The sequence below is a fragment of the Dipteris shenzhenensis genome, chromosome 12, assembly GCF_047967505.1.
Source record: "Dipteris shenzhenensis isolate YYH24624 ecotype China chromosome 12, Dip_SZ_1.0, whole genome shotgun sequence".
NCBI lineage: Eukaryota > Viridiplantae > Streptophyta > Polypodiopsida > Gleicheniales > Dipteridaceae > Dipteris > Dipteris shenzhenensis.
In genome coordinates this window covers 54,532,396-54,545,359 of record NC_141607.1, presented here as the reverse complement: position 1 = coordinate 54,545,359, position 12,964 = coordinate 54,532,396, and the positions used below count along the sequence as shown (strand labels likewise).

General features: G+C 38.9%; 1 protein-coding gene across 1 annotated transcript in view; it reads right to left on the bottom strand.

Annotated features, from left to right (window-relative positions):
• Positions 1-11,441: 11,441 nt before the first annotated feature.
• LOC147896407 (heat shock 70 kDa protein 14-like) overlaps positions 11,442-12,964 on the bottom strand; it is a 37,742-nt gene continuing 36,219 nt past the window's right edge. Inside the window, exon 8 of the mRNA XM_087382140.1 lies at positions 11,442-11,951. Coding sequence (XP_087238266.1) covers positions 11,747-11,951 — 205 coding nt within the window. The 3' untranslated portion in view covers positions 11,442-11,746. The remainder of the gene's footprint in view (positions 11,952-12,964) is intronic.

The window sequence follows — 12,964 nt, the reverse complement described above, 5'->3', positions numbered from 1 at the left end:
CGACCGACGGGGGTCACAGTAGCCCTGGTTAGACACAGAGCTACAACCACGAGATGTGCCAGGATTGCACCTTTGAGTGGCCAAGAACACTCTATTGCTGAATTCATGCCTCCACTGCCTCATCCATCCTGATGTCCTGCTGCTGTGGCTGATGATGATGATGTTAATGATGACATTGAGATTAACATATAGTCGACCATCGACATGACTGTGTTGTTCTTAAATAAATGAACCATACAATTAATTCAATCAATTGGATATAAAAGTACTGGTTGGAAAATATAAATAAATAAAGCTGAATTGAAGTTCCTTTCGTCAATATTGCAATCCAAAACATTTATAAAAAAGAAATTAGGCGAGCTGGCAAAATAATTTTTCATTATATTGAATTTGCTGATTAGAATTAGTACAAAAATGTCGAATCCATTAGGTAGTCCAAGCTCCGAGGTCAGGGTTCACTTACCTGCCACCATCCAAAAAAAACTAGGTGTTAGAACATCATAGTGTCAATTGGGTAAACAGGTAATGCTTGTATTCCCAGACATGTTATTGCTTTATCGAGGAACATAGACAACCGTCAAGATTCACAAGTAAATTTTTTAAAATACCGTGCTATAAGTACAATTGGTGTCATAAATCTATCATAAAAGGGATTCATCCGCCACTAAAGTGTGTGAGACAATAAGGGGGGTGGTCCACACCATTACCAGAAAATAATTAAATGGGGGATACTCCACACCCTTATGTTAGACCTTCACAACATTTACATTAGGTAAAAAACCAAAGAGGAATTAAAGAAACTCAACAACTAAGTCTAAAATAATTGAATAAAAAAAGCAATTAAATAAACATAAATGCAAGTTAGATTAAATTGAAAATAGCCATATAGCTTAAATTGGACAATGAGGCAAAAGTAATTAATTAGAAAATTATAAAGAAAACTACAAGAGCAATGCCTTTAGGAAAATTAAGAAATCTAAATCAAAGTAATGTAAATTGAAGGCTACTTAAAAAGGTTTATAGCCAATGATAACTTAACTAGCAAAGTAACTGTAACTTCTTTGAAATTAACTTAGTAATTGAACCTAAGACAGATTTAACTTAAATAAATAAACAAAAATAGTGTGTAAATATAAATAACTAGCTAACATTTAAATAAATAAATATAAGGAGCACTCCGTTATTGATTATTAATGTAACATATACTTATGTGCTTTAAAAAATTAAGAAGAAAAAAAAGTTACCAAAAGACACTTAACCATATGGCTGACTAAATTAGAAAGACCTTAAATAATAAAAAGAATAAACTATAACTTAAGGGAAGAATTAATCTATCAGAAGGTCAACCAATAGGTAATCGACAAGACCCAAAAGCCCTAATGACAGGGTAGTTATAAAGTAAAAAAGCAAGCAACTGCTGCAACGATGAGTTAGGGAAGTCATTGCGACCATGAAAGATTACTAAAGCTCTAGAGCACTCACAAACTAAGGAGAATGAGCCATGGCCATCAAAGGCGACCATGAGAGGGGACCAAGAAATAATTAAAGGCCACAATGGTGGCTTTAAAGACCTTTGTGAAATAAAAGAATTTGTATAAAAGTGTATAAATAAAGAGAAACAAGTTGAATACATTCAAGAGGCCTGCTGGGGAAAATTGAAAGGTGAGAAGAAGAAGAAGCAGAAGAAGAAGAAGAGAGAGAGAGAGAGAGAGAAAGGGGGAGAAAAGGGTGGGGGCATAAATAGAAATTTAGCTTCAAGTTGAGAGAGAGAGAGAACGAGAGGACACGCTCGTGGCATGTGGACTACAAAGATGCAATTCTAATTTTCGCTTTCATGAGGTGAAACACCATTCCTTAAGCTTCCACTTTAAAGGTGGCAGGCGAAAAAATCAATAAAGGTAAGAGAAAAATTAAATTGAGACAATAATTAGGAAAACAACTTCAAAGGACACCAAAAATAGATGATAAAAAGCTAAAGGAAAAACATAAGGGTTGAAAACTACGAAAAGCCAAGTTGCAATGTATGTTAGTCATCGTAGTGGAGATGAGAATTGTTAGGGAACTGAGAAGGCCGCAACGAAGCAAAACACAGGCCGTAGTCTGTAGCCAAGAGGTTACAGAGCCGTGAGGAGCTACCCGCTTGCGTGGTCATCACAAGGTGCCCATGCAGCAACAAACTGTTTGCAAAGGAATGAGCAAAAGGAACGCCACGTAAAAGGAGCTAGGCTGGGCTGAAAAGACTAACTCACAGGCGAGGAGATCAAGTGGCGCAAAGACAAGATCAGTAGCCAAGAGCAGGGAGAGGCGGTCGAGTAGACATGAAGTGAAGCTCCTACACAGTTACGTAAATGGAAAGAAGACAGTCACGGGAATAAATAAGTGAAGCTGCTACACAGTTACGTAAATGGAAAGAAGACAGTCACGGGAATAAATGCAACCAAAAGGAGGCGAGCCTGGACGATGCCTGGGGCATGCATGTAAAGGATGAAGCTGGATTTGCCGCTTTTGCATTGATCAACATATCTTCGACGCAAGCACTGACGCACGGAAAATCAGAGAATGAAGAGGTCAATCAATGGATCCCGTTCCCAACATTAAATACTCTATTGTAAAGGCAGCTTAGAAGGTGAGCTCAAACGGAGCTACATAGTTATTACCGTAGGAAAAGGTTGCTGTGAGGTGAACTAAAAAAAGGGGAAGCCAAGGCCGCTGCAAATGGCGTAGAGAGGAGCTCTAAGACAAGGTGGTCACGGGAGCAAAGAGGCAACACGTTCTAACTCGTTCTATTTCGTGGAGTAAGGGAGTCGGATCAAAAAGCAAAAAGCATGCTTTTATAGAGAGGAAGAACGCGCGGAAAGTCTCTCAGCACGTAACATGCATGAGAAGGATCGTGCATCTTTATAAGTGCTTCGACTATCAGTTACCTAAAAGAAGGCGTTGGTTCCCTTAGGTCTTGTTCCGGGGTATAAGATACGCTATAAAATGGTGAGTTGTACTTGAAGTAATTAAGCGGTCAAGGTTATGTGCATACGAGTAAAACAAGTGTGAGTTGTCTTTACATTTAGAAAAAGAGTTGTCTTTACAACGTGGGTTAGATAAAAGTATGGTTAGAAGGGCATGTGAGGTAAGTTAGGTAGGGGGTGTTGAGCCTAAACAAGAGGAGAGAGTTGACAAACCAAGAGGAATAGGTGGTGAGACTTACACTCAACCAAACCAAGGTAAAATGAAGCTAAATGAGTCTTAAACCGCGCTGGTTTTAAATGCACTAATTATGTGAATAGAGAGTTATTAGTATGTTGCAAAGGGCATACTATACAATCTCAAAATTTTTTATCATTATCACATTAGAAGAAAATCACGAATGGTTTAAAGATAAAAGAAATTGTTCGACCATGTAGGATTGGTTTAAATTTTACACCTTGTTTGGGGTACCATTTTAAGATAGGAATGAATTGTATTATTAAATGATGTTAAGGCTAAATCACTCATTATGAGCAAGCATTAAATCATAACTTATAAACAATCCACCTCCAACTACTACGCATAAACAAGTCCATACGACGGGCAATTAACACGAGAAAAGAAGGGGAAATCATTAATTGGGTTTTTGTGCCTAACAACAGGTCCTATTATTAAGCCAAAATATAGTCCAAGGGGAAAAAAAAATTAAAGGGGAAATTTTTTATTAAGAACGTGTGTATAATTTTAATGAAAATTATAAGCATGCATGTATATATACGTATATAAATAAATATATATATGTATAAATACATCATGCCAATAAATGAATATATATATATATATATATGTATATAAATAAATATATATATGTATATATATATATATATATATATATATATATATATTATAAAGCCAATACATGAATAGAAAGCTCATAGTTGAACACAGGTTGGGGGTTTGTAGGGTTGAGGTTAAGATTAATTTATTGAAAATATAACAGATAAATAAAAGGGGAAACGGGGTTGGGTGGGAGGGAAAGCAAGTAAATGGAATAATGAACGTGTGTGAGTATGTGTGTGTGTGTGTGAAAAAGAGAATGAGCTATAATATTTAAGCAAAATGTGTGTGTGTGTGTGTGTGTGTGAGGGTAGGGGCATGAGGACCAATAAATTAAGGGTAAAAAATTCTATCAGAGAAAGGCAATTTGTACGTATGGGTGTGTGTATGTGTGTGTGTGCATGTGTGTATTTATAAAGTAGAGTAAATGAATGTGTGTTTTAGACTTGACATGACCCGTTTCTGTAGTAAAATGAATACAATGTAGCTCAAAAGAGAGAGCAATTGTCATTAATGAAAAATATTGAATGCTAATGTTTTGATAAAGGTTAAAAAATTACAGAATGCACAATTGTTCAAAAGGTTGCGCTTTGATAAGTTGTGGCAAGCATCACTTTTATTGAAGAGGGGAGTCTCCATACCTGCCACCACCATCCAACAAGCAAAATAGTGAGAACCAATTTTAACTTTGGTTGGGAAGACAGGTGTTATCAACACCCCTCCCTTATTATTGGAGTCACAATAAAAATCGGTAATTTAGCCATATACTTATCAAGCTTAAGTAGCGAAGATAATGAATCTTTGTAAAAAGAATTGGTCTAATACAGAGCAATGTTTAGCACAATCAGTCTAAAATTTAAGAAGTAAAACGATGCACCTTCGTAAAAAAAAGGCTTTTAATACAAATTGAAATAAGTGAGAGAGAGAAAGGGTTTAATTAATAGGAATTTAATGAAATAGGTTTGGTTTCAAGGGGTTAAGAAAGGAGGGAAAGATCTTTCATAAGTGTAAGCAAAGAGGGGGAAAATTGGGAGTAGATAAAATGTAAAAAAGAGAGAGGGGTTGTTGCGAGAGAGAGAGAGAGAGGGGGGGGTTAAGAAAGAGGAGATACTTAGAAAAAAAAGGGGGAAGAGAGAGAGAGAGAGAGAGAGAGAGAGAGAGGAAAAAAGGAGGAAAAGAGGTATATAGTAAGGAAGAAGAGGAGAGAGAGAGAGAGAGAGAGAGAGAGAGAGAGGTATATAGATGGATAAGAGGGGGGGTTAGTGAGCAAACTAGAGTATTAAATAACCTGAGATAAGGATGGGGTGTAATGAAAAATTTAAGGTAAAGAAAAGGGTTAGAATTAAGAATAGTAAGGTACTTTTACTATAAAGGTGGGTTAAATTAAAATTTTTTGTTGAGCAAATAGGCAAAATAAAGAATTAGAAGAGGGGAGAAAAGAAATAAATTGCTAAAAGGGAATAAACACAGAGACTTAAAAAGGGAAAGAGCTTACATGCATGAATAAACCAAAAAAAAAGGGGGTGGAGGGGGTGGGGGGGTTAATAAAAGGTACAAAGCTCTTAAGTACCTGAGCCATGTGATGCCAGGTGCTTTGCTAGGTAGGGCGTGGAGTAAAAGCAAAAAAAGCAGAGCAAGGCTGCGTAAGATTCCAGGAGGCAAAGAAGCAGCACGAGTGGTGGCGGTCTTTGAAAGGACTCAAAGGAGTAATGTATTCAGAGCTTGGGTGGGGAGTCGGGCCAGTCTATAGTAGATCGCAGTCAGCGGTTCTGCAACGGGACACAATCAACGGGTGCACGAAGATGGGCGAGCATTGGAGGTTCAAAATGTGGGACAGAGGGCAAGATCCCAGGGACTCCGAGGACTGCAGAGGCATCATAGACTAGGCAGTGGGCAAAGGGTAGCACATGAGCATTGAGGAGGGTAGATTAGGCTATATATATAGAGAGGTAGGGAGGGTTAGTCGAGGAGAGATTCGAGGGTTGGGGATCTTGTAAGGTGTGTAGGTAGGGTGGTTTTTTTTTGGAGAAGCGTGCAAGTGGGAAGGCGAGACGCCAAAAAAAAGGAGGGTAAAGGTTTTGGGAAAATCAAAAACATTAGGAAAATATAACAGTGAGAAAAGATAGAGAAGTAGAATAGGAGAGAATTTAAAAAGTAAGCATTAATATAAAGGGAAAAAGGGGGGATTTTTTAGGGAGAAAATAGAGTTTGAAATATATATATGTATATATATATACATATATATATATATATATATAGAGAGAGAGAGAGACAGAGAGAGAGAGAGGAAGGGGGTAGAGAGAGAGATGGTAGAGAGAGACAAGAAGAGGGTAGAGAGAGATGGATGGAGAGAGAGAGAGAGAGAGAGAGAGAGAGAGAGAGAGAGGACAAACAAGGGAGATTGAGAAAAAATACGAAGAAAATTAGAGGCAAATTAAGGGGAGAATAAGGGAGTTCGAGGGAAAAGAAAGTAGGGAAACTAAGGGGGGTTCTTGAGGGGAGATCTAAAGAGCAAGTGGCCAAACCAATGGAGGAAGGGATAGTAAGTGTATATGTGTGTGTGTTTAAAAAATAAAACCTATAAACACGGCACACAATGCTCAAATAAGGGTGGATAATAAACTAGGAAAAAAAAGAGAGGGGCTTGGGGGAAGGAAGGGAAAGGAAGAGAGGGGGGGGGGAGTTAAACATGGAAATAAATAGGGGGAAAGGGCTAAAAAGTAAAGTGAATGTGAAGTGGGAAAGGGATAGTGTGTGTGTGTGTGTGTGTGAGAGAGAGAGAGAGAGAGAGAGAGAGAGAGTTCTTAAAAAACCAAAGTGTGTGTGAGTGAGGATGTGTGTGAGAGAGAGAAAGAACCAAAATAGAAGGGGGCCACTTGGCAACAAAGTGTGTGGGACACTTTTTAACATAAACGTAACTAGAGCGCTGCTTGGAAGGCAATACTAACAATTCACATCACACCAATGTACTAGCTAGCATTTTTTCAGCGTAAATGATGCTTCCAAGCAATCAAACCAACAACAATCTACGTATCCACGCTAGACCGCACTTGGACAAACATCATCAATGAGAGCATTATCATAACATGTCACTGTTATACTGGTCTGACCAATCCATCACGTGTATCCTACTACCAATGAACCACACAGCCTCCCACTCCCAATCCCCTCGCTCTTCACACTACCCCTGGGACTACCTACACTTGTTTCCTTGCCCTTCCCTCCCCTCAGCAAGCTCTGTGAAATTTTCACCTTGTTTAAAAATGAGTTTTATATCAAGACATTTTTTTCACACAAAAATTCCCAAGGCATCTCTAGATATCTAATATTAGTCTATACATCCTATTGTACAGCCATTAACATACGAAAATTCACTTTGCATTCGCCAAGGCCCACTAACATAAGTGGTCTCAGTCGCAACCCACACAAGGGGGAGCATCTATAGCCCATGCTTTTCTACATTGAATGTCGATTGCTTTCAACTCTATGTGTCATTTGATGTGATTTAATTCTTTTGATTCTTGAATATTGAAGCTTGAATTTTATACAACACGCTATAGCTTGTCTAGTACATCTACGATAGTCTACAAGTTAAAGCATGCAATGCATGCCTAGCAACCCTAGCCTACAATTGGCTAATTGTAGGTGCCACTTTGAGATGTGGCAATCTCTATCCACTTTGAAATTTATGTTTCTTCAATTTCGACACTCGATGATCCAAGAAAAAAGGTCTTGAGTAGGAATTCGTTGAAGAACTTGGTTAGATTTTTCCAAGAATACGTAGTTTGAGATGGAAATTCTGTCATCATGATTACTCAGGGGCTCAACGCATTGGAGCCCACATCCTTGCTAGGCATGGTTTTTGGATGCAAAAATTCACCTGTAAATGCACAAGATATGTGTTTGAAATCTAAGTGTAATTTCTCAAGTGCATCTTCTACAATCAAACCTTAAACTGGAGTGGTCCTTGGATAAACAATATGGATGCTATGTTCACTGAATGGACTAAGGAAGACAAACCTAAGGAAGAGATCCCAACACTAGCAGTGGAAAGCAAGGCTTTCGTAGTTTTAAAACAAGATGAGACTTTCCCATGTGAAAGAGACATCACCTCAACCCCAGGGCCAAGAAGGGGACTAAGAAGAATTGTAAGTAAACCAATCTCCTTCCTCAACACGTCTAACAAACTCCTCTAGACGGCAAATGGTTGAGAGACAACTCACTCTGACAAGGGCTCAAGGTTACAAATCAGACCCTTAGATGATAGCTTTAAGGCATTGACAAGAGAACAATGTGGTTCTGGAGCACTTTTGAGAACGACCATCCAATGATTCACATTGAAAAAGGTGCAAGATGCATGTTAAGATGGACTTCGTAGTGTCCTTATGTGTCTTGCTAGTATCAAGATGCACCACATTGTAGATAAGTTGTAGAGTTTCGTATGGTCCTATATAAAGGATGCAATCATTGGGACATGCATGAAGATACCTGAGACATCAATCCATCCAATGTATTTGAAACACCAAATTCATGCAGAGAAGCCTAATGTATTGTTTCTTCAAACAATACATTAGAACTGAAGAAACCCAAATGATAATCTTAAAACACTCAACAAGATTTTGAGGGCAATATAGAATGTCTTGATAAGCACAAGACCTTAGAGCATGTTGAGTACTCAAGCAACTAATGCCATGCAAAGAAGCCCATCTTTGGTGAGTGTTGTAAATAAGATGCATTACCCTACCAATAGCACCTTTTAAGAAAAGGAAGAAAACTAGAGAGAGTTGAGACTCCCATTGCATGACTAGGAGATTCTTTTTAGCAAATGCAAATTTTCAATGCGGTCACCGGACATGGTCAAAGCAATTGCCCAAGTTGGGCCCACCTACATACCTCGTTTGCACATAAAAGAGCTATAGCAAGAGATGAAAATTCTTGAGAAGGCCACCTTATTGGTTGCAAACCAAGCCTCCCATGTGAACGATTTGGTGCCATCTTGCCTAATGGATGGTCTAACATTCGGAAGAGGTTATGGACAACTACTCCCATTTTGCCTAATGGATGATCATGTTGTGAAAGTGGTTAAGGACAATGCCAACAATTACATTAGCGTGGGAGAGTGCACATGGAAGATTATACTCATATCTTTTCAACTTGCTTCACATGCCATGTGTTCAGTCTCTTAATTAGAGGAGATAGGCTACCTACCTTGGGTTGAACAAGCACAAAATACTATCAACTTTGTTACACAAAAGAAAAAACTACCTACGCTATGGAAGAAGCCATGAGACACACTATTTGCATACATGTATAGAGTGCTTGGTAATGCATTGGATAAGAGGTCTTCATTGCGAGCAAATGGTTGTGAATGAGGGATGTACAAGGTGGAAAAAAGCTCCAAGGATATTATTCTAGATAATGAATTTTTGGGATCAAGCAACAATTATAGAGTGTTTATGGACATATCCTTCACTTGGAAGATAGAGAGGGTGCAACCAACCATAAGTTCATTTATTACATGATGGGGTCTTCCATTAACACTTTTAAGGCAAGCAAGATCAAAGAATTGAAAGACAAGAGGCTGTACAAAACCTCAATGTTGTACCCAAAGTTTCTAACTAGTCTTGCTAAAAGCTATTGGTGAACTTACTATCTCGTCTAAAACAATGGACTTAGGAAGCCGTACAAAGGTACGTTGAATAAACAGATGAGCTGCCAAGATTTTTAAACATGGGTTCACTATGAGGAAAATATTCAAGAACTAACTTGTTTTCGCAAGGGACTTTGACTGCCCAATAGGATTTGTACCACAATGAGCAAGGATCTTTTGCTCGACCACTTGCGAGTAAAGAGCAAAATGAAATTGAAAATTGAGTAGTGGGAGAAACTTGCATCAAGTACCCTTGATCTTCCATAGCTATTCATGTGTTATCAAAAGTTAGTACCATCTCTACACATGACAAGAATTGAAGTAAATTTTCTTTAAAAAGGGAAATAGATTCAAGCCAACATAAGTAAAGAAGATGATATTCATTCATACTAGCCTTCGACTCCCTTTCATTCATATAAAAGATTGGATGAGAGGGGAACTTTAGGCAACTCTAAAGAGCTTGGAAAAAGAGAAGAACAAAGACAAGTGCTTAAAAGATAACTTATAAATAGTACGATGTTTCTGCTTTCAGCTTCAAAATGTATGATGTGAAATAGATTCAAGCCAACATAAATAATTCATACTAGCCTACGACTCCCTCTCATTCATATCAAAGATTGGATGAGAGGGGAACTTTAGGCAACTCTGGAGAGCTTGGAAAAAGAGAAGAACAAAGACAACTGCTTGGAAGATAACTTACAAATAGTATGATGTTTCTGCTTTCAGCTTCAAAATGTATGATGTGACTTTGATATTTCCTTTCCATGTCCATTATAGGTGCAGCATGTTCACGACCGATATTCAGATTTCTTACAAGACTTCATTGATGGTAAATTTCATGGTCAAGTTTCAAAGTCATGTGGAAACCTAAAGTGGGAATATTTTTGCCCCGCACTTTATTCAAAAGACCCTGATAAAATCGCTTTAAAACTTTTTTTTTAACCCGGCATTTTCCTTTGATGAATTGATGCTTGCTAAAAATTCCCAGACGTTGGTGACAGTGAGATCAAGATTGTTCATATGTTACTGGACATACCAGTACCACAATTTCATCTATGCTAAGACCTTGCAAAAACCTTACAGCCATTAAGATTGACCAGGGTTTGTGAGTCAAGATTGCCAATGGACAGCAGGACGCTGTATTGTCTCGATACGTGGATCCCTATGTAATCTCTTAGCTCTCAATTCGGGTCCAATTGACATTTTGCTATTCGATGTGATTTTGCTATTCGATGTGATTGAAGGAAGTCTCTAGGGGAGTTCAGTGCCTATATCAATGGCAGGACTCTAGGCTTTGCATACGAAGGAAAAAGAGTGATGTAGCAGGGTCTGACAGGCCAAAAGAGGACGCCAAAGAGAATTGCCTTGGAAGGTAATAAAGCCTACAAGCCAGTGCTCAAGAATCCTGACATGGAGCCCAATGAAGGCGATACAGCCTTCGATAGAGGCATGTGCAGATTGTCAGTTTCACATAGATGCACTATTATTGCATGGACTAGGAAATATGGAAGCCAAAGAACCCTCACATGGAACAACACTGATTTTTTTTAAATCAGACACCGCATACTCCAGATAACTGCAGATGGTCCTCTCACACCAACTGCTGAACATAATTAACTCTGCAGTAGTCGCCATGAGCATTATGCCTTTAAACATATTACACCTTCACCAGTATGCTCATGACATCAGCCATAGGCAGTCTTTGGCCTTCAAGATTTCCCCAAGAAAATGATATTTGCGAGTTCATCTCCCTTGAAGTCTAAGTCCCTTCAATAAGCTGATAGAAGTGGGAGGTTCAAGTCCTAAACAATTGATTGTATACTCCACCACACGAGACCAATATACCTTATGTCACCACTACCATTGTTCCCACCAACAGAAATAGCACAGTGAAACATATTTACCTAGCCAATTCAATCTGTACTACAGCCCAGACGTGAAAAGCAAAACACATGCAAGGACTGCCCTAACAAGACAAGAATACAAAAGAGCCTAAGAAGAAAATATTTCCATTAAACTGTCTTTTTCTTCATGTTTAACAGAGCCTACGGGGACTAGAATTATGTCCCCAATGCAGTGACCTGAACAGGACTTTAAAGTCCCCTCCGTCAATCAGGATATACTGATCACTGGAATTTGACTAACAGCTCTCAAAATGGGAAGGAAGGGAAGGAACAGACCGGTCTGCTGTAGAAACAGACAGAGGATCAAAGGAGACAGGAGGGAGGGGGGAGGAAAGAATAAAGAGAAAAGCAGGGGAGAGGAGGATTCTTAGGAAAGTGGGGGGGGACCTCACTCTTAGTCAGTCTGCATTGTTGCTCCATCTTGCTGTGGAGTTTCAGTATCCATGGGTTCTGGAGGCTGAGAATCCCCACCACCTGATGCAAAGCCACTTGAAGGACTGCTCTCGGAATCTTTGGTTTTAGCTGCCTTGGGTTCCGGAGAAGGAGCTGCTGGTTTTGGAGGGGGTGGTCGTGACTTGGTCATAATGGGCTTACAAAACCTGAAACAATACACATTAAAGGATTAAAATTGTTGTATCCTTAAAGATAGTCAGATTCAATACCATTCAGCTAATTAGCTTTCAGATTAAAATCCTGTGTGAGCTGAGTGGAAAATTGTTGGGAAACCAAGACTTGAAAAACATGCAGACCCACAATCAACCAAGACTTGCACAAGAAAATGACACATGCACTTTATACAATTATGTTTATACAATTATGGAGAGAGTTATTGTATAACTCTATTGGCATACCTGGTCTGTATGAAACAAATCTCCTGTAAATCCTATCAGAACAATTCCATAACCATTCAAATTTTCTCATTCACTAGGTGCAACAAGTCCATATTAAGATGAGGAAATGGATAAGGGTTAAAATATTGCTATAGTAGCAACTACAGAGAGACCCACAAGCAAAAAGCCATGCCACAATCTAGCTGGCACACAGCAACACTCGGTTTGCTCAAGCAAGTCCAAAAGATCCAACATTAAGAGTAAGTTAGTAAGGTCCTTAGTCTCGTCCTTGTTGGCAGCTACAATTCCAGTAGGGGTGCTTGTCAAATATTAATATATTGCTGTCGGTCCATTCACTATGTTGCAATTTCTATCTGTAGTTTGAACAAATGAACGAGTTGTGTGAGCTGTGGAGGAAAATTTGTTCGCATGTGAGGATTCCATCAAAGCAAGCTGTGAGCTTTTAAGAATCTCGGGTGGATCAAAGTGCATCGGGTGAGGCAAACTTGAAACAAACGTTTCAATAAGATATCATTCTGGTCTAGTCTAGCACTCTGGGTTTAGGAGTTTGAAACTCAGTAATTATGAGAAGTCCAGCCTTCAAGAGGGGGTCTTTAAGGTGGAGCTAACATTCACTCTGACAGTTGGACAGTCCAAGTTGATTAATCTTTTGCATAGACAACTTGGTGCAGGCAGAACTGTTTTGCATAGACAACTTGGTGCAGGCAGAACTGTTTAAACTAAGTTAAAAAGGGGGTGACGAACGGATGTCCCACAGATCC